Source organism: Rhinocladiella mackenziei (genome assembly GCF_000835555.1).
Source record: "Rhinocladiella mackenziei CBS 650.93 unplaced genomic scaffold supercont1.3, whole genome shotgun sequence".
Classification (NCBI taxonomy): Eukaryota; Fungi; Ascomycota; class Eurotiomycetes; order Chaetothyriales; family Herpotrichiellaceae; genus Rhinocladiella; species Rhinocladiella mackenziei.
This window is the reverse complement of record NW_013550602.1, coordinates 2,295,300-2,316,268: the sequence shown is the minus strand read 5'-3', so window position 1 is coordinate 2,316,268 and position 20,969 is coordinate 2,295,300. Positions and strand designations below refer to the sequence as shown.

The 20,969-nt window shown below is 50.4% G+C and overlaps 8 protein-coding genes across 8 annotated transcripts; 3 read left to right on the top strand and 5 right to left on the bottom strand.

Annotated features, from left to right (window-relative positions):
- Positions 1-572: 572 nt before the first annotated feature.
- On the top strand, positions 573-2,297 carry Z518_04357 (uncharacterized protein; the record flags this gene model as incomplete). Its single annotated transcript, XM_013418063.1, has 3 exons — positions 573-857; positions 945-1,244; positions 1,293-2,297. The coding sequence occupies 3 exons, from the start codon at positions 573-575 to the stop codon at positions 2,295-2,297; spliced, it is 1,590 nt and encodes a 529-aa protein (XP_013273517.1).
- Positions 2,298-2,578: 281 nt separating this feature from the next.
- Positions 2,579-4,180, top strand: Z518_04356 (uncharacterized protein; the record flags this gene model as incomplete). Its single annotated transcript, XM_013418062.1, has 1 exon — positions 2,579-4,180. One exon carries the CDS (start codon positions 2,579-2,581, stop codon positions 4,178-4,180), a length of 1,602 nt encoding a protein of 533 aa, XP_013273516.1.
- Positions 4,181-6,046: 1,866 nt separating this feature from the next.
- Z518_04355 (uncharacterized protein) lies at positions 6,047-7,489 on the top strand (the record flags this gene model as incomplete). Its single annotated transcript, XM_013418061.1, has 1 exon — positions 6,047-7,489. The coding sequence occupies one exon, from the start codon at positions 6,047-6,049 to the stop codon at positions 7,487-7,489; it is 1,443 nt and encodes a 480-aa protein (XP_013273515.1).
- Positions 7,490-7,521: 32 nt separating this feature from the next.
- Z518_04354 (uncharacterized protein) lies at positions 7,522-8,481 on the bottom strand (the record flags this gene model as incomplete). Its single annotated transcript, XM_013418060.1, has 2 exons — positions 7,522-8,186; positions 8,238-8,481. 2 exons carry the CDS (start codon positions 8,479-8,481, stop codon positions 7,522-7,524), a joined length of 909 nt encoding a protein of 302 aa, XP_013273514.1.
- Positions 8,482-9,388: 907 nt separating this feature from the next.
- Z518_04353 (uncharacterized protein) lies at positions 9,389-13,908 on the bottom strand (the record flags this gene model as incomplete). The annotated part of the gene is made up of 2 exons (XM_013418059.1): positions 9,389-13,405; positions 13,462-13,908. The coding sequence occupies 2 exons, from the start codon at positions 13,906-13,908 to the stop codon at positions 9,389-9,391; spliced, it is 4,464 nt and encodes a 1,487-aa protein (XP_013273513.1).
- A 1,024-nt stretch (positions 13,909-14,932) lies between these two features.
- Positions 14,933-16,760, bottom strand: Z518_04352 (uncharacterized protein; the record flags this gene model as incomplete). The annotated part of the gene is made up of 3 exons (XM_013418058.1): positions 14,933-15,139; positions 15,209-16,491; positions 16,547-16,760. 3 exons carry the CDS (start codon positions 16,758-16,760, stop codon positions 14,933-14,935), a joined length of 1,704 nt encoding a protein of 567 aa, XP_013273512.1.
- Positions 16,761-17,555: 795 nt separating this feature from the next.
- Z518_04351 (uncharacterized protein) lies at positions 17,556-19,498 on the bottom strand (the record flags this gene model as incomplete). Its single annotated transcript, XM_013418057.1, has 2 exons — positions 17,556-18,284; positions 19,292-19,498. 2 exons carry the CDS (start codon positions 19,496-19,498, stop codon positions 17,556-17,558), a joined length of 936 nt encoding a protein of 311 aa, XP_013273511.1.
- A 312-nt stretch (positions 19,499-19,810) lies between these two features.
- Z518_04350 (uncharacterized protein) lies at positions 19,811-20,532 on the bottom strand (the record flags this gene model as incomplete). Its single annotated transcript, XM_013418056.1, has 3 exons — positions 19,811-19,844; positions 19,915-20,367; positions 20,426-20,532. 3 exons carry the CDS (start codon positions 20,530-20,532, stop codon positions 19,811-19,813), a joined length of 594 nt encoding a protein of 197 aa, XP_013273510.1.
- Between the last annotated feature and the right edge of the window lie 437 nt (positions 20,533-20,969).

The window sequence follows — 20,969 nt, the reverse complement described above, 5'->3', positions numbered from 1 at the left end:
TGTAGATGTGTCGGTCTGCGAAAAGTTTTGGGGGTGGGTACAGTCGATTAGTTTCGGGAATAAAACCGAGAATCGGTAAATCCGACAGAAGCTACTCTATTCTCGGAGAAGCCTCCTGCCGCTTTGATCTCTATAAACTTTCTTCGACGAGGTTGAACCCCCTGAATTCTACCACATCCAATCAAAGAACGAACAATTCGCAACTTCATCAGACGCTTCTGGCTCCTAGGACCACACAAGCTGTCTGTACAGCGATATCACGATCTTAATTCGCTGCTCCAAATACCTCAACCAATCCGTGTAGTATCCACAGCACGTGATGCTATCACGTGATTCAGCATGACGGCTAACCCTCCGCATAGATAGGCTTTCTCTGCCGTTACGGAGCCCTTCCTGGCTCCTAGCCTTTCATCTCACTCGATTGGCTTTCCACAGTCAGCACGAAGTGGCAAGAACGATGCCGCACTCTTCATAAATTCAAGTCGTTTGTGACGAAGCGTCACTCTTCGAGAATGGCAGCGGCTATTTAGAAGAATGCGAAGAACGAAACCACCAAACCTCTGTTTCCAAGCATGGCGTTCCAGCAGTTACACCAGCTGGTGGAAAGTGCACATGTGTATACCAAACACTCCGAGGGTCGTGGTAATGGGCTATTCGCCTCACAAGATACAGCTCCCAAGTCTAGGGTGATTTTCGTTGAACGGCCGCTTCTGATTGCGCTAGAAACCTCCAAGCTTTCCACCCATTGCTATACGTGCCTCAGATCTCCAGAAGACTCCTGCTATGCCATTGTAAACGGCGGGGCGCCGAGTTTGAAGATTTGTAGTGGATGCAAAGTGGTGAAATTCTGTGACAAGGTGAGTCAAGCCTCGTGCCCCATGTCTCTGTTCCTATCGAGGACACGTGTCTGTGATTTTACTGATGAGGTTGATACCTGTGATCAGAAATGCCAATCTCAGGCCTGGTCGCAGTATCATCGCTTGGAATGTAAACTCTACGCCAGATTACACCCACGAGTGCTCCCCAGCGCAGTCCGGGCTATCACACGTCTTCTGAAGCAGCACAAAGCAGGGATGCTTACGAAAGGAGAGTGGGAGGAACTCCTTGCATTAGAGAGCCACCAGCAGGATATGGCCAAAGAAGGAGGAGAACGCTGGCAAGACTTTTTGTTAATGATCCAGGGGATCGTGTCCTACTCGGGGACTAATCACACTCCCGACGTGATACTTCGACTCCTTTGCTTGGTAAGAAAGATCAAACCGTCCTCAAAACCCGGTAATTGACGGTCCTAGTTAGCTGTGAACTCTTTCGCCCTCACGAATCCAACATTCGATCCCATTGGAATGGTTCTCCATCCCAAACCGGCCTTATTTAACCACTCTTGCGAACCAAATGCTTTTGTCAGATTTGACGTGCCAGCGTCATCGAGGCAGCCTGACATTCCAACATGCGGCAGTATATCCGTCTATGCGGTGCGATCCATTGCTAAAGATGAAGAAATTACGCTTTCATACATCGACACGACATATCCATTCGACAGGAGACAACACGAGCTGAGAGGTCGATATTTCTTCACTTGTTCATGCGACCTGTGTGCAAAGGGTCCTAACTCTCCTCGAGACCATTACCTGTCGCCACCTCCTTCAACAGCGATCGACATTGGGAATGAGGCTGAGCATATCCTTTTGCGCGTGGAGGCAAAACCAGGCCTCGAGCATACTCAAATTGACGAGATCAGAGATCGCATGGAACAACTGGCCAACACGGGTGTCTGGCCTCTCCATCGCTATCCATTTCCGCAACTGCGCCAGCAGCTGCTATCGGCACTGCTCAACTTGAACAGATTTCCCGAGGCGTTACTGCAGTCAGCTATGTTAGTGCGAATGACGCTCCCCATCATGTTTGAGCAGGACTACGATCCGACTCTCCTCATGCATATGTGGACGTTTTGGAATATCTGTGGACACTGTCTGGGAATGAAAATGCAGAACCTCACACTGACCGAGCCGATCCCATGCGATGTCCAAATGCTCGGACTGCTGGGTTGTGTCGTGATTGATGATATGCATACCGCTTTGAGTGAAGGCGTTAGAGCGAATGGCGAGCTGGAACACGTCGTAGACGAGGCATTTGAACAGGTAAAAATCGAAAGAGCTTTCTGGGAAGTATACCAGCAAACTCCCGAGGACACTCGCCAAGCTGTATGGTTATGGATGGATGGCCAACTGGAGACTTTATTGAGGAATGGGGGCGTTTCTCAAGACATTATCGACTTCTCTATGAAGAGACAAGGCTGAATTCGGTCTGGGCATCTCCTGGCCCCCACAAGTCGAAGGATTGAGGCTGTGTTCATAAAACCAGGGGGTTTAACCGGGTCGACACTGAAGCTCCTTGATGATCAGAGCCTGTGACGCTGGTGCCTGGCCAAGGATCCGAGACTCGAGCAGTAGAGCTCCAAAAATACTCATATCCCCCAACTTCCTTCCACGTATTTCTTCATACGTTCACTGTGCAACTAAGCTCAGAGTTGAGCACTCTCACAGCGTTTTCTTGGGACTATTTCAATAAGTTGGTAACGATGGACCCATCCCATCATGAACTCGATGCCTCAGAAGCCGCTGGTTCGGTTGCAGAGGCATTCTTCCGCAATGCCAGCGCTCCAAGAGTAGACACAGACGCCGTCATCCTCAACATCATTCAGAACAAACATCCAGGTGTACCTGTCACTACTGTTCCCGAGGGGAATTGCAATCTCAAAGCCTATGCGGCGGCGGGATATGCATCAATCGAGACTGCTGAGCCACAGCACCAATCGGGCTCCAACGTTTATCCTGACACTCTGAAATGGACACTTTATATCCCACCCCAGAAACGACTTGATGGCGGCAATGGTATCGTTGCCGACGAAGTTTTCTTCGAATCCTACATTTACAAGTGGCAAAACATGGCGTTCCTCGTCTACTTCGTCGACGGCCGGGATGGGGCATTCTTGGGCTCGCAAATTCGCAATCAATATATACTAGGCAACAAGGCAGCGGTACGCACGCTCGTGGCAACAGCTGGCCGGTACCAATCAATCCTCCATGACGAGATCTGGGTTTTCAACCAAGGCTTCTGGCGGAAAGACCCGCTCCTATACCGCAGCATCATGAAATCTCACTGGGAAGACGTCATCCTCGACCAGGAAATGAAAGACGACTTGATTGAAACGGCACAACGCTTTTTCGACAGCCGCGACCAATATGACCGCCTCCGCGTCCCATGGAAACGGGGCATCATCTTCCACGGACCGCCCGGCAATGGCAAGACCATCTCCATCAAAGCCACCATGCACATGCTGTATAACCGCACCCCTCCCATCCCGACCCTCTACGTTCAGACTCTTGTGAGTTTTGTGCCGCCCGAATTCAGCATCGAGACCATTTTTACCAAAGCCCGCCAAGAAGCGCCCTGCTACCTCGTCTTTGAGGACCTCGATAGCCTTGTGACCGACCAAACGCGCAGCTTTTTTTTGAATGCTGTCGACGGCCTGAGCGAGAACGAAGGCATTCTCATGGTCGGCAGCACGAATCATCTCGAGAGACTGGATCCAGGTATCGCGAAGCGTCCGTCGCGTTTTGATCGCAAGTATTTGTTCCCGAATCCGAATTTTGACCAGCGCGTGAAGTATTGTCAGTACTGGCAAAGGAAGCTGAAGGATAATAAGGGGATTGAGTTCCCCAATGAGATATGTGAGGCCGCGGCGAAGATCACAGATCAGTTCTCCTTCGCGTATATTCAGGAGGCGTTTGTGAGTGCATTGTTGACTATTGCGAGGGAGAATAAGGATGACAACATGAATGGCAACGGCAACGGCAACGACTATGGTGGGCAACATGAGGAAAGAGTTAAAGAAAAGGAAACAATGACAGAGGACGAGGTGAATGAGATGGATCAGGTAGATGAGGGGCAAGAGTTGCAGAACGAGTGGGATGTGTTAGACATCACAGACGAGTGTTCTGCAAGAAGCACTGGCATGAGTAAGGACAAGGACAAGGACAAGGAAATGGAAATGGAGAAGGACAAAGATTTGGATGATTATATCCTCTGGCGAAAATTGAAATATCAGGTTGAGCTGTTGAGGAAGGAGTTGTCAAAGGGGAGAGGTGTGAGCTTGGACGGGAACATTTGTGTCTCATAAACAGCAGTGGTTGGGAAAAAAAAAAAAAAAAGAATGGGGGTTGCTGCTCATCTTTGAGTATTTGAAATGAGGGATTCTTCATGAATACTCTTGTGAACAATTTATCTTAAATAAGACATTGAAGGTCAGAAAAGGGAAGGAAAAGAGAAAATAACTGATCAATTGAATTGGTCATACACTTGGACTATCTCGGGTCAAGGGAAATGGTCGAAAAAAACAAAGGTCAGCCTTAGAAAATAGCCAAATACTCACCCCAAAAAAAAAGTCGAATGATTTAGGCCAAATAAAACCCCACGCAAGATGACGGCGAAGATGAACTACATTGAGGGTTTCCGAGATCCGCAAGCCATGAACTACTGTTGGACTCGGTAGAGACTTCACTAATTTGGGCTTCAGGGTTGATAGTGAAGGGGTTGGTCCCTTTGACCTCAAATTGACCTGATCCAAGTCCTTTGGTAACCCATCGCCGTACAATCTTGTTACAGGTAAAGAATATATCGAGAGTCGTCAAGTCCGAGATGGGTGGCTACGGTCCTTGCCCAGCGATGAAAGCCGCTTTGCTTGGGAAGGCCACCGAGGTAGGCGATAGAAACGTCAGGCTTGGCTCAGTTATCGGAGAATTGGAGGTTCTTATATGTTTGCCAGCCATAAAATGGATCGAACCACGGATATCCATGAAGGAACTTGCCAGCAACGGATTCGACCTTGGATTTCACAATCAAGGCCGCTCGAGCCAAGCTGATACAGGTATATGTAGGAGCCGTGTATCCAAGACAAGACCAGGCACTGCTGGAACACACCGTGCCGCTGCATGGCGAGGCGTAGTTGGAACTGTTGGAGTAGGAGCTGGACTCATGAATGCAGGGTATTCAGCCTGACGAGGTACAAGGGGGTTGCTGTGCATTGGTGCCTGTAATGGCTCTTGATTTTATTACCATCTGCAAACACTTGTAATCGGATAGCGGTACCCTGCGCAGTTGTCTCCATTGCAAACTCCCCGGGCTTCAAGGAATGGATTTTCAGTCACAAGTGCTGTGGATACGGCAAAGAGATAGAGCAGTGATTGCATGATTGGCGGCATTTTGACCTGAGGTTGTATCAATCACTCAAATATGGAATGGAGTGTTTGGTGTCGAAAAAGATGACGTTGCTCGATGCTAGAACAGAATCCGGTCAGGCAGAGCTGTCAAAGTATATCTGTTCAACCACCAGCAAAATAATTAGTAGCAGAGTATAAATCCCAATACGTCATGTCCGGAAGGGTCAGAAGAGTCCATTGTAGATCAGACGTGAGAATGAGTATGGGAGGAAAAGAGGTCCAGAGCGGTGAATGTCTCAGCATTCATACTGCAAAATATGCAAACCGTGTAACATCGTGGCCATAATGAATAGCGAAGAAAGATCTACCGCAATGGATCCGACGCCGTTGGGTGTTGGCTGCATCACATGTTTTGCGGAGGGGGCTCCGCTGCATATTATGCATGGATGGCTTGCGTCTTGCTGAGGCTGGAATGCCGTGGTCTCAAGAGGAGAGGGAATCAGTCAATAACGATCTTACGGTCCACATCATTTATCAGCAGTCGTTGGTCAGGGAAGATGGACCGAAAAGACAATCTCGGTTCCGGTGGAGGAGTGAGCCCGGTAACACAATTGCGCCTGGAGGCAAATATCTCTCCGTATGCGCCTTTGTTGGTCTCCTTGAGAAAGGGGAGGGAAAAAAAAAAAAAAAAAAATTTCCCGACGCAGACTGTGACTCGAAAATAAATAATCCCCCAACTCAATGCGCCCTTCTTCTCTCTTTTATAGACTTCTGTACTCCTCAGGTAGGATTTTTACTGTTTTTTGGTCATCTCCTTCTCGCGCCCTATGGCTTTCTCATTGAGCAAGAGAGCTGCGTCCTCACCGCTTCCAAAGCTGATGACTCCCTCATACCGGGCACCTCTCTATCTCAGACGATATGCCAGTGCCGCTGCAGTTCCTACTTCCTCCAGTATCCCCGTTCATGACCAAGCTCAGATTCGACATGAAGCATCTCTGCCCAACCCAGATCCCTCTTCAGACTCTCCGACCGTCACCTTTCTCAACCAGTCTGCTCCCTATATGGTTCCCACCTATGTTCGCCCCCCTCCCATGATGGTACAAGGAGAAGGATGCGTTCTGTACGATAATGAAAATAGAAAATACCTCGATTTCACCGCCGGAATAGCCGTCAACTCGCTAGGTCATGCTGACCCGGAGATCTCAAGAATCATTGCTCACCAAGCACAACAATTGATTCACGCATCGAACCTCTACCACAATCCGTGGACCCCCACGCTGTCCAAACTTCTCATCGAAGAGACCCAGAAGCAGTCACCCGGCTCTCCTCTCAGTCAAGTCTTCATATCCAATTCAGGTTCCGAGGCGAATGAAGCTGCACTCAAGTTTGCCAGGAAAGTAGTTTATGCCCGAGATCCGGAGTCAACCCAGAGAGAGATTGTTTCGTTCCATGACTCTTTCCACGGACGTACGTATGGGTCATTATCGGCCACTCCAAACAAGAAATATCAACCTCCTTTCGGACCCATGTTACCTGGATTCAGGTATGGCAAATACAACGATGTCGCCAGTGTGGAAGAATTAGTCAATGAGAACACGGCAGGTGTCATTGTCGAGCCAATCCAAGGTGAAGGTGGCATCAATGTAGCCACACCGGAATTTCTGCAAGCACTTCGCAAGAGATGCAATGAAGTGGGTGCTGTATTGATCTTTGACGAGATTCAGTGTGGTCTGTCCCGTACGGGAGATCTCTGGGCCCATACGGCTTCGGGAGTACATCCCGATATACTGACATCGGCGAAAGCTCTCGGCAACGGTGTGCCTATCGGAGCCACTCTCGTGTCAGGCACAACCGTGGCACCCTATATCAAAACCGGCGATCACGGCACTACTTTTGGCGGCAATCCGTTCGCCTGCCGAGTTGCCCATCATGTCTTTGGACGCTTAGCCAGACCTCAATTGCAAGAAGATGTTCGGGTCAAGTCAACCCTTTTTTTCCGTGCGTTTGAGACCATGAAGGAGAAGTTCCCGGGCGTGGTCTCCGCAGTGAGAGGTAGAGGACTCATTGTTGGCTATCAATTAAGCGACGAGGCCAAAGCCAAAGTCACCGAAGTTGTCACCGCTGCCCGTGAGAGAGGTCTTCTCATCATCACTGCGGGCGACGGCGTTATTAGAATTGTACCTCCGCTGGTTATCTCCCATGCAGAGATCAACCGGGGTCTTGTCATCCTGGAGGAGGCGATGAATGTTGTTTTCCCGGCTGGTCGATGAAAGGCCAAGGCGGCATCCGATTCGTGGATCTATTACCACCTCTTTTCACCTTCAGGAACTTTCATGCCATGGACACCCCGGTAATCGGGCCTTTCTGCAGGTTTCCATCTTCCCGCCAGGATTTTATCTTCGTCGATCAGTTTGAAGATTTCTACTGTCAACGGCCTACAACATTTAATCATTTCCTTCTCGCTGTCACTCCCAAATCCCCACAGGGACAGGTCTCCTCCGGGACATGTCGACAATGCCATTAGCAGATCTTGCTCAGCGAAAAACTCAATAAAGTCTCCAGGCTCCGCAGGGCATGGATTCATAAAGTATCTTCCTTGTGAATCCAATCCGGTCACCTGGAATAAGTTGATAACGTCGTGGACATCCGATTCATGGAGACCAAAAGGCACCACTGCTCTCGTGAGATTGGAATGGCAGTGATAGTCATACGATGCTTCTGGTCCGGATAAGAGGGTGTTGATATACGGGTCGCATCTGGTGCCAAGAAGATCATGTACGCGTCCGCCCGTCTCGTCTTTCCCATACCAAGAAAGAGAGTCGGCAATGATTGTGCACAGGGGACGCATGAATGGAAGACAGGACCAAAGGCGATCGTATGTTGTTACATGGGAAGAATGGAGCTGTTTGGTGCGAGAAGCCCAGAACCTTTCTCGTGGATTGGAGGCGTTCCAAATATTCAAGTCACCTGTGGACCATTAGAAATTGACCATTTTCGAGACACTTCTCCTGCTCAGACCAACTTGAGGCCCTTCTGGTGTACTGATCCTGACAATACTCTTCGCTGGAGCCTTCCAGGCCCGACCAGAACGAATAGGCAGAGTAAATGAATCAACCAATGCTCTTGAGCCTTGCTGGATCGACTGGTACAACTCTTGGTCGACAGTCAAAGGCGACCCGGCGGTAGGCAGATATGCTGGATATGGAGTCGGGAGCGGTTTTCTCGCTCGAAGGCGATCCTCATTAGACCGTGGGCTGGCCATGTTCAAACAATCCGGCCAACGACTCTGAAATCTGATATACGGCCAAACCTGACCTATCTAGAATATTCTCAAGGGAAAAGTCTTCCGAAATTGAACCTGGGTGATACGCTTTAAAAGTCCGCCAGCACGGACATGTCCGACTATCGCAACAGATTTTCTTCCTCATATTTTTATTCATCATCCTCTCAATTTCAGTATCAGACACCTACCTTTCATGGTTGCATCCTTCACGTTGACGCGGTATCAAGAAGCGAAGAACGAAGCAAATCCATCGTTGGCTGACATGGCTATCTCGCTAGGGATGTGGGGGCCGGGGCCTGACAAAGAATCCATTTCCGACTCATCGTGAAGGAGCAGCCTCATAGCGACCCATTTTCATCAGTTGTGTTCGAAATGTATCGCTCAGCGCACCCGAGCGAGCCGTGTGCAGGTTTTGGCCTGGTAACCGGTCTAATGTGACTAGTATATCATCTCAATCGACAACTGGCAAGCTTTGCGCACAATACTATCTAGACTAAGTCTCACCTAGGACATGCAATTAGATGGCTAGGGAAGGTGGCATGGAATCAATCGCCCATTGATGGAGCGGGAAAGAGAAAAGATGCGGTTTCAGCTCCGTCATTGGCTTCAAGTTCTCACTTCATTCTACCGTAGTCATTCCCCTAGGATTCTTTCAATTTTTCGCAATTACACTACCAGGAGGCTAGACGTGGTAGAACGGACCGTTGCATAATACAGAACAGCATGGCATTGCATTGCATTGTACCAACGCGTTCGTCTTCATTTCACATCACTTATCTTCCACTGCATCAACTCCGGCCTTTCCTTGCTGATGCTGCCTCCACCCCAACTTCGAACCCACAGTGCACTCCCATCAATCAGTCGGTGAGTCAATGAAACATTTTCTTCATCGCTTCCCCTTCTTCTTAGTTGCCACAACCTTGAACGCAGCATTGCTCTCCTCCTTGACGTTGGTCGCTGGGCCTTTTTTGGCTACCTCACTCCATCCACCACCGGCACCCTTACTGTCGGCACCGGCAGGTTGAGCGCCATTCGCAGCAGGTTCGACAATGCCTTTATCGGCAAGTTTACGGCGTCGAACGAATTCTTCAGCGAACCGTCGGCCGTCCAAAGTCTGGGAGCTGGCATAGACAGAGTCAGAAATGATTTCGATCTCCGGAGGCAGTTGCAGTAAATCTTGTACGAAGTTATCGAGATTGATGTTACTGTTCAGCCCCTTTCCGAGAGAGCCCTTGATCCATTTTGTGAATTCTTCAATGGCCTTGCTCTGATTGGATAGAGTAGTGCTTCGCGGCGTTTGAAGAGACGGTCTCGTCTTGGCCGTGGTTGTTGCGGAAGAGCTGACTGCCCGGGAAGCTGGCTGAGGTGTTGCGACGACAGCAGGAGGCGCTTTGGCCTTACCACCAGAACCAACCGTAGTCCAAGCACCACCAGATGTAGCCGGGACTGCCGGGACTGCCGGGACCGCTTTACTGGCCAATTCAGCATATCGTTTACCGACAGCTGCTGAAGTCGGGCTCCCAGCATTCTGGGCATTCGCTGCTGCCGCGGCAGCGGCGGCACGTTGCTTGCGAGATTCTTCCTCCTTTTGGATTTGCGCCAAGGTCTTCTTCGCAGCGACAGGAGCCCCTGAGCCACCTTTGGTTGGATTCTGCTTCGCCCAAACCGAGATGGTCTGAGTTCCAGATGCCCCTGGTGAAGCGGAACTACCCCACGTTGATGTTGAAGGAAGGCCGGGTGCAGGAGCTGGTACTTGAGCTTGCATCTGTCTTTCTTGTTCAGCCAGAGCACGACGGGCTGTGGCTGCCATTTCCTCCTGTTCTGCGGCGCGTTTAGCCTCAGCCTCTTGGATTTCCTTCAGAGAAGGTCCTTTAGGATGTTCCGTAGTTCGTTCTGCCCAGGGTGCAACAGGCACGGTAGGTGTTTCGATAGGAGTGTGAGTTGTTGATCTAGACTCAGCCGCCAAAGCATCGGCAACATGTTGTCGATTTCGCTGAGCTGCAGGTGCGGGTAAGGGTGAAATGGACACTGGCGGAGGTTCTACAGGAGTATCTTTCTTAGCCCATGCGTTCTCTTTAGCAGCTGCTTGTTGACTGGCAGCAGCAATTTGTACTTGTTGAGCTAAAGAAAGATGCTCATTTGCGCCGACCGCTGGATGCCCGACCGAGGCAGATGCTTTTTGTGAAGAGACATTGCTAGGTTGCTCATCGGCATGTCGTTGCGCACCGATAGGTTGTGGTCGAGATTCTTCAGGGCCGAGACGACCACCCTGCATTTCCGCCGGTCCACGCAGTGTGTGAAATTCGTCCAGACGGTCGTTGCGGCCCTGTTGTCCTAAAAAAGTATCTTGGTGACTTTGCATATCGGAGTGTTGCTGTTGCTGCTGTTGTTGTAAACGAGCTCTATCTTGAAGCATCGTATTGACTTGTTGGGAAGAAGGTCCAACCTCTGGAGCAGGCCCTAAGGGGCCACTTGTAAATGGAAGGTTGGCGCGTTGGTTGAAACTCATACGATCCATCATATTATGAAGATCGTCCTCACGGCCACCCCTGGCGTCAAGACCGAAAGCGGGCCCCATCGCAGGTCCAACTTGCTGACCAAAAGGTATGGCATGTTGAGGGGGTTGAATTGGGCCTTGCATTGGTGATGGCTGATAACCGGCCGGTGAAGTAATGCTGCCAAAACTTGGTTGGCTTTGAAGTGAGTGAGCGCTTGAATGGTGTTGTAATGAATGCAGTCCGTTTTGCATCTGCATGTGCTTCATGGCCATCTGCTGCTGAGCCAGATGCTCCTTTTGCCTCGCCATCAAGTATTGTTCCTCTTGTTTTCGCCGCTCCAAAGCATTCTGTTGCTCAGCGGTCAAAGTCGTGCCGAAACTTGGGAAGCTGCTGGCAAATGGTGGTTGAGCAGTTCCAGTATTGCCACCCATGGACGAGTTAGCCCAATGATTCCCCTGACCACTAGGAGGGCCATGTGGCACACCAATTTGTGGAACTAAGAAAGGCTCTCGGGAGTTGCCAATGCGTCTGACTAGTTGGGCGAGAGGCTCATATTCTGCATCTTCAAGTTTCTTCACCTGCAATTCTGCAGTAAAGAAACCGGCCTTAAACCAGTCATGCATCTCCAATCCTGACCATGGTCCCTGTGTGTTGCCTTGAGGGTCGCGGTAGATCCAACGCATTCGGTCTGGCATGACCATTTGTCGTTGCTGGGCCGCAGGCATTTGGTTGGAGGAATTGCTGCCACTCGACTGACTCAACCCATGACCCGATTGATGGCTTTCCCCTCCACTGGCTCTCTGGTTTGCGACTTGTGGAGTCGCCAGAGAACCTGTCGGCGGTCCTGATGTTGAGGGAGCATACGGGCCAGGCTGGTTAAGGTTTCCAGCATCTTCGACACTCCTCATCGAAGGAGACTCCTCAAATAAGCTGGAGCCTCGACCAAAACCTTCTTGTCTGCGACCGGTATTATCGAAGGGGTCGCGAACAGACGGCGGTTGCGCACTATCAGGACGTGATTCGAAAGAAGAACCGGGCTGCATCTCGTTCCTGCTATCACCTCGCATCTGCTCTTGCATGGCTGGCGGAAACATAGCTCCAAGCCGACTCGCGCGACCCGCAGAGCTAAACCCGCCCGATCCGAAGAAACCACCACCCACGCCGCCAGCTCCGGGTGATTGTAAATCGGCCAGGGGGCTGAATATTGGATCACCAAATCCAGAACTCACGCCCCGGTCCATGGCAGGTTTACCAGACCCAAGCCCAGCAGCGGACCAACTTGGAGGACCACCCAGTCCACCAAACGCGGAAAGGCCGCCAAATCCGCTGCCGCTCCGGGCCGGCTGATTTCTATCCTCAGAGCATGAATACATGTTGCGACGGTGTGCGCCCAACGGCGGCAGGCCCGAAGCTTGCGATGCAGAATCATTAGGATCTTGCTCGTCGTCTTCAACGCGACCATGAGGGCTTTGATATGGGTTCGTGTTTGTCGGGCTCATCGGTTCGTGAGAGTTGTATCGTCCGTGAAGGGTTTGCTGATACAAATCATCGTGACCAAAATCTCGTGTACCAATGCTGGACTGAGGCCCAAATGCAGAAAGACCCATCTGCTCGATGCCCGGGTTACTTGGGACACCTTCCTGAGAACTGACCAAAGCCGCACTGCCCGTCCGCATCGGAGCTTCTTCATATGGATTGGTCTCGCTTCGGCCCGGACGTGTCTTGAAGTCATCCCGCAAATTCGAATGGGCAGCGTCAGCCTCTTCCTCCGGCAATTTCTCCAAAGCACCGACAGGGCTCTTGTCTTTGATGCCTTGAGACACGTCTTCAGAGCTCGTCTTGGATAGGAGATCTTTGAAACGGCTCCCGCCGCGAGCACTACCAAATCCGGGTCTCTTATCGCTGGATTCAGTTGGCGTTGTGGAAGTACCGATTGCGAAGCTACCGAATGTGCCCATTGACCCGAATCCTGATCCTGGAGTGCCGGCAGACCAAGGGGAGGCCGAAGGAGGATTCAGACCGGCACTCAATGGACCGGTCCCGCCTTTCCTCATCCCAGGTAACGAAGGCTGGGATTCAGGGGTTTCGTCAGGTTCAGGATTCTCCTTTGCCGGTGTGGCTTCTTCGTCCTTGTAGTCCGTCCGGCGACGTAGCAATGCCGGCGGGGGTGTTGCGGTGTTTGATTCGCTGCGGGAAAGAGTCTTAGTCTCCGCCGGCGACATTGGACCATTACTCATGAAAGAGTCACTCGTCTCACGACGACGGGTTCCTGGTCTTGAACTGCCAGCGGCGTTACTATATCCTGATAGCGAAGCCTTGCGACCACCGACCACTCCCACCCCTGTACTTTCTTTGGTAGGATTCTGTTGCAATTTGATTGGCGAATTGACAGAAGTAGAAAAGAGCTGCCACCCACGATCAGCCACGTTGACAGATCACGTTGAAATGTAATATTTCTCACCTGCTTTTCCTCCTCCGTCATACTTGTCAACCCAAATGGCTCCATGTTGACGTTGTAATTCCAACAAACTTCTGGTCCCAGAGTCGGCTCTTTCCCATCCCCACGAACACTTGAGTTTGCTGTGCTGCTCTTCGTCTCCAAAGGATCCCAAGGCCCCAAGAAAATGTCTTCAAGGTTGCGATCGAGAGCGGAGGATTCCTTCAGAGTCTGAAATATGTTCAGCAATTGATCCTTGCTGTAGCGAGTGTCACCAGGAGGGGGGTTTCGCGAAGATGCGGATGGGTTATTGGCGTTGAGATGAGGAGGAATATACACGCCGCTGTTAGTGGCATTGGGTGTGATTGCGCTTTCGCGTGTTTGTGGATGTGTCTGTGAAGGCGTGGTGGCTACGGAGGGTCTGCGGAAAGTTTGGGTAGCACCATTGACACGGCTTCTGGACCTAGACATGGCAATAATGTCAACCGTTGCTCATGCATATCCAAAAAAAAGAATCCCCTTCGTCAAACACAGGAGCATGAAAAAGCACGCATGTTACTGCAAACTTTACACGGCGTGACGGGTGTGTTGTGTATGCGAGGAGAGTCCAGGTCCCTCTTTGCCTACCATTCGTTTGTAGCAGCATTGTCCCTCCTATTTCCAGTACTTTCACCATTGGTGCTGGCAGCAGCAGAAGCAAAGGTTGACGAGAATGGGGAAGGCATTGCAAAGGCGTTTTGCGGGTGCTCAGTTGCTGGGGGTGGACCGGGCGGACGAATGTAGGTTTGAGACGGCCGGGGGGAAAAAAAAAGGTATTTGAGCGCGTGCGTGGTTGTGAACGGCGAGGTGTGCCTGCGGCCAAGAGCAGTGAATAGCTGGTCGAGAGATTCGTGAGTGAGCAAATTGGTCGTTAGTACAGAATATGTTATGCGACTGGCGTGGAAAGTGTGGTTGATTCACTTGCAAGAAAATAATACGTGGAAGAAGAAGCAAAAGAAGAGAGGAAGATGCAAATGCAGCCAGTCAGGGATGAGGTTCGGAGGCCATCCACATAGCGGTCCACTTAGAACGAGGGACCCAACCGTTAGTATCTCCCAGATTCCGCCTAGGCACACAGAGGTACCTAAACGCACATAATTAGCCACAATTGCAAATGCCTTTCCAGCCTAATGAGACCTGTTCTCCAGCCGCCGGAGAAAGGGGAATTGAGTGTCAAAAAGACTCGAGCGCTGTTGAGGCCCCCTTAATATGGTGAGCCTGAAGAATGTACTGTGTGTTCTGCAGCAGTCGCGGCTTTCAAAGTTCGGGCCTAAATAAAATTCCACTGTTGCATATCTGAATAGAGTACTCCGTACTAACGACCGCCTAGGCAAGTACCAGGATCCTCTGTATGAGAAACTCCTCACTAGCTAGAGATAGGAGGGCTGGCCCCCCTATTTCCCATCTTCCATCTTCCGAGCTTCATTTCTGCCTTCTACACGACTAGCTATTAGTTTTAACCAAACCGTAACCTGCCTGCATGACGAAGAGCCATTCCCGCTGCACCAACAGCAGCGAGGCTAAGCGCGGTCCAACCCATTGTCTGGTAGCTCACCAGGGATTCTTCAATCACGCGTCCAATGTAAGTACTTTCCCGTCTGACAAGGTTGTCTGCACCACTTCCTGATAGATCAAAATCGGACCAGTTGACATGGCTGAGCAGCTATGGAACAGTTAGCATCCCATCCTGGTAGTCAAGTCTGGCGCGACCACTTGCCTTCTGATAATCTACCACCGTCCGACTCCAATTGTTGGTGATTTTGCCTGTCTCCTTAACCTTGTACCAGCTATTGCAGTTAGGGTCGGCGAAGCTGCTCTTCTCCAGCTCAGACTGGATTTCGTCGTTGAACTCCTTGACTCGCTTTTCCTTGGGCTTGATCACCAAGCTACCACCTTGACTTCGGGCGTTAATCACCTCCCTGATCAATGTGTTGATATATTTGCTCTGTGACTCAATCATGAGGATAATGCTGTTGTGCCCCAGGTTGGTGTTTGGTCCATAAAGCATTCCGAAATTTGGCAGGCTTTCCACGGTAATTCCATACAGGGCCTGCCCACCTTCCTTCCAGATGCTGGCGAGGGTTCGCCCGGCGCTCCCGGTGATTTCCATCGGATGCATGAATTCAACTGTGCGGAAACCAGTTGCCAGAATAATGAGATCGTAGTCTTTTTCTTTGCCCTCCGTGACGATGCCTTTAGCGGTGATTACGTCGATCTTGCCAGTCTCCAATTTCACATTGTCGCGCTGGAATACCGGGAAGTAGTCATCGCTGATGATGACCCGCTTACAACCAACAGCATATTTGGGCTGAAGTTTCTCCCACAGATCGGGTCTCCCAGGGAGTTGTGTATGCATATGTTCGATGCTTTGAGCTTCAATGAATTGCGCGGTCGCCGAGGAATGGTCAAAGACAGCGTCATAGAAGCCCTCCCGGTAGTCCATCATATCCGCTCGTTTGCGCCATCGAATGAGGGGAATGTACTTGTACATCGTTCTCTTCCATGGAGCAATGGGGGCGTCCAGTCGAGGAATGACCCAATTGGGCGTGCGCTGATGAATTGTGAGATGTCCCACCTCTCTAGCAATTTCGGGAATAATTTGTGCGGCCGTGGCTCCATTTCCAATGATTGCGACTTTCTTTCCCCGGAGATCGTAGCTCCAATCCCAGCGGGCGCTATGCATAAGCTTGCCTCGAAACTCGTCAAGTCCTGGGATGTCGGGCAGCCTCGGAACATTCAGCTGACCAACAGCGGACACCAGGAAATCGGAGGTGATGGTATACGTGCTTCCAAATTCGGCATCTTTAGCTCCCTGAACGGATACGGTGGTTTCCCATTTCTTAGCCACATCATCCCATTTCGCAGATTCGACGGCGGTGTTGAAACGAACGTAGCGGTAGAGTTCATATTTCTGCGCGACGCCCATCAGGTACTGCAGGATCTCTTCTTGCCCGGGGTATTCTCGCGTCCAGTCAGGGTTCTGTTCGAAAGAATAACTGTATAAATGCGACCAGACTATCGAACAGTTAGAGGGTGGTGCACAATGGATCCCGGTCGAAGTGCGCTTTACCGTCACAGCAGCAGCCCGGGTATTTGTTATCGCGCCATGTACCACCAAGACCACCGCTCTTCTCCAAGATGATGAAATTCTTGCACTCGTTCCTCTTAATGAGGTCAATAGCAGTGCACATTCCTGAGATGCCTCCCCCGATGATCACAACCGCTGCTTGGGTATGATCTTTGTTGCCTACAGGCACTTGTGGCCACGGCTTGTCACCCGCCATTTTCCTTTTTGGGCAAATGGTGAAATGACCCTCAGAGAATCAAGCGGAGATATAGAAGGGGAGAGAGGCGTGAAAATCAGTACACGAAGGAGCTGCGAGTACACAATGACGGAGAGACATGGCAGATATTTAAGAATTTGGTGATCAGATCACCCAAGTAAAATACCCAACTTAGCTCTGGGAGTCGCTATTCTCATACAGTGTGGATATGTTCGTGTGGTTTGAAAGCCAATAGGATAGATCCCGCCTTCTACCGTGCGGGGAGTCTTTGCTGTTCACGCACCGGCCAAGCCAGGGATAATATCCGGTGTCTGGGGTCGGCCATAGTTTTATGACTCGGGTTTTCCTGACTCAACCCCACTCGCTGTCGACAATGCTCCAGAACTATGTCGATGTGCCACGACACGACATAGTTACAAGATCCGCTAATAGAGGCCAGAGCGGGAGAGGATCCGCATGGCGTCGGGCTTGGAGTGGTCCGAGAGCGGTCATATCGAAAAAGGGTGAATTTGTTTGCTTCTGCGATCGGTCCCGCCGGGTTAGGGCTTCCGATAGTCTCAGACCACTGGTACTCAGAAATCGAATAAAGTGTGATCTAGCATCATACCAGAAGCCTCACCCGGGGTCATTTCTTTCTTCGTCGAGCTGGTCGACTGGCGCTCTCCGGTCGAGCGGACTCGTGCCGTCCACACATTCGGCATGACCGCAAATACCGATGTCGATCGCTAGATCGACCTTGGCTGGTCTGGGAAACTGGAAGATGATGGTAAGTAGATTAGGGAGAGTAGGTGTCCTTCATTTTAGGAAATAGACGACCAAAAAGCAGAACAGGAAGAAGATCACCACACCTCCCCAGAACATCCATTTGTCTTGCATGGCCCGCCGTTCAACCATGCGGATGGTGTCCCCGCTCACTCCGAGGGTGTTTGCGACACTATAGAGCCTTCTTTGTGTGCCCTTGAGGATCTCCCGCTGCTGTCCCAAGTCGCCAAGTACAGCACGGCCTCGGTCTAGAAATTCATCTAGCTGAGCATTGGCCGTACTGAAGAAATTTTGTTCCCGCAGCGCATGGTCCTCGCGCGCGTAATTATTCGGGTCCGCCCCAAACGACAGGCCATCTTGGGTGCTGCGATGCGCCGGAGCAAACGCACTCTGGCCGGATGCGTGGGCGTATGGGTTTTCGGGAGTGGCGGCGTGATGAGGTCGTCTCCCAAGTAGTTCGTTCCTGTTGTGAGCTGCCACTGCACCTTCGCGCTCCTTTTTCAGCTGGTCAAACTGTGCGCGATACGATGCTAGATCTGCTCGGAAATTCTTTAATCTTTCGGCTGCCTTCTCTTTCTTCTCTTCATTCAGTTCATTTCGTGATAAATTTTGGTAGTCTTCCAAGGTCCGCGAGAGACTCGTCAGGGTGGTAGATATTTGTCCTTGAAGAGCAGGAGATGCGGTAGCTGGTGCCTGTGCAAACGTCTCAAGATCACGACGAACAGCAGTGGACTGCTTCAAGGCTGAATTGAATAGCACATTCTATGGAAGGTTAGATACGCATGGGACCCGGGGCTGGATTTGAAAGTGAACGTTGACATACCATTGTGGCTCTCCGTGTAGATGAAAATGACTGTAATACCAAAAGAGTCAAATGTATGTCCTGAAATTCTCGAAATCAAGTCCAAATAATCCGAGGATTCATATTGCATGAGATGTTGCAAAAGTACAGATTGTCCTTACCAACCACTTCGCCAAAAAAGAAAAAAAGGTTCGGGGACTTCCCTCGCCGTGCTCGTGTTTCAAAACTTTGATCGCCCCAGACAATTTTAATTTAGTCGGCCTGTCACCTATGATTGCATTTGAAACGTGTGAAAGAGCCTATATGGGTGAAAATATGTTTACGAGCCCTCATCTATCAATTCAACCTCAAGCCCTAAATCACTATGCAGGTCAGCAAGATCATAGATGCAGACCATTTCATAGTAGGGCGATAAGCTTCAACGGGTGAAATGATTCCATGTCTTCCTTCCTTGATCAGCAAGCGAGCGTGTCATTTATGGGCAACACGGTGGTAAAGAAGGTACCTCTTGCGCAACGGTCAATATTCTTTGCCTTGACACTTTGATCATGGCTCTTCTCTGTATTTATTTTTTTTTTTTTTTTTTCTCTCTCTCTCTCTTATCACTCATGTCAGTCGCCCATCAAAAGCACAGTATTAATTTGGGCTAATGACAACTCTAAATGAGAAATCAGTCCGTACCTCCTTACGCAGGCGCCTGTATGAACAATTCCTTGAGCTGCTCGCTCTTCGCCTCAACAATTTGACACACTATAACTCCTTTTGTCGATATCCAACGGCCGATGATCACAGCATTTAGTGCTACAAAGACCTATCCACTCTGGACGTGGAAACGCGCGGTGCCCACGAACAAAATCATGTCTTCGATCACTGAGCAGAGCTAGAAGTCCATATGCGGTGGATTTTTGTTGTGATATCCTGTTATCTTTCTCGATCTGGTACTGGTTCTTCACCTGATAAACGGTACTCTGAGCTTCTGTTGCCGAATAACGTCCGGAATCCGTTGTTCAACACGTGGATCAATCCCCATCTGGATGTCCATGCCGCTGATAAGTTTGGCAGACTTTTTACTGCCCTGATAGTTGTGCTGGAATTGGCGATTTATCGTCCAGGGTCCGATGACCACGAGCCAGCTCCGACCAATAAAGTCTGCTCGTCTCGTGGGGGATGACATGGAAGAAGAATTAGACACAGTGGTCACAAAGATACTTGAATGAGGACGTTCACCAGGCCCTCCATGCGTTGATATAAGAGGAGGGGGGGGGGGGGGGGGGGTGGTTTGGGATGTTCAGAAGGACGGAAACAGGATGCGTTCAGGAAATCATGAGGGATATCATATTCGCGAGCGAACCAAAAGTAACGGACCCAAGTTACCCCCAAAGCCGCCGTGTAAACCGAGTAGAGAGGTCAAAGGGGAAAAAAGAAAAAAAAAAAAATTACACAGTGCGATTACAGACACAAGACATCAACCGGTGCTCATCCCCATCTACTTGGGAGGGTACTTGTTTTCGAACAACCACCTAGATATCAATCAGTCGAACACCTTTTGAAACTGATTGTAGCAAATTGAATGTTGGAAGTTCAACTCACTTGCTGCCGAAGTAGTCGGCTACAGCAAAGGCGCTGACACATCCTGCAACTGTGCCTGCGAGTTGCCAGTCCAATTGGCCCTTGACGTGCTTCTGGTAAGCGCCATAGCCAATGGCGAGAGTAGCAAGACCCCAAATGATGGCATTTCCAATAATAACAGGGTTGTCTTTGTTGTCGCTCAATTTTTTACGATCTTTTTCCAAGGCATCCCTCACTTCTTTGCCCTTCGTGACGGCTTTCTTGTTCGCACTCTCCGCAGCAGCCGACAGCTTTTCAGCCTCAGCGTGAGCCTTCTCTTCTAATTCATGCTCGACTCTTTCAGCTTGGGTCTCTGTCTTGACGGCTTGTTCCTGAAAATCAGACTTGACGGAGCTAACGTGTGGCGAGTCAACGTCGATCAAGCTGGCGGATTCAGATTCGGAATGGGAAAGCGAAGGAACTGGGGCAGCACGCCTGTTGACAAATCTCAGCACATGAATCAACACCGAAAGAAGCTCGATTCAACACCTACGCCTGTGATGTGTTAGCTGAGAAATATGATCGGGACGTGTTGGGAACCTGGCCTACCTCTTCGGCTGCCTGCTTTGGGCCCTTAGCAGCGGCGTCGGCGTAACTCATCTTGGGAAGAGACGAACGTGAATAAAGAGGTGGAGGGAGTTAATGGACTGGAGAGATATGAAAAGATGTAACGGTATCAAAACGGAAGGCGAGCAAGAAAAAGAAGCTGTAGGTTTGGTACTAGTAGTTCTGTGCTGGAAAGCCCGCCTATGAAGTGGATGGTATGACGACTTTGTGGAGGAGGCACCGTCACAAGCATGTGATTGTGAATTGGAGCAATGACGTGCTCACTTATCAGCCACATCATGTGACTGTGGCTTTTTCACCCACCAGCCACGGCCCTCCGTCTCCCTTTTCCCGCGTCGCTCCCTCGATCCAATCTTAGGCCTCCAAAGCTCAACTCTCATCTCCGTTGAGGTCTCTATGTAAGCGATCTCCAGACGGCTTGTCACCTTCCTCTTTGGTCATGATGATTGATATGCTATGCCGACTCCCAG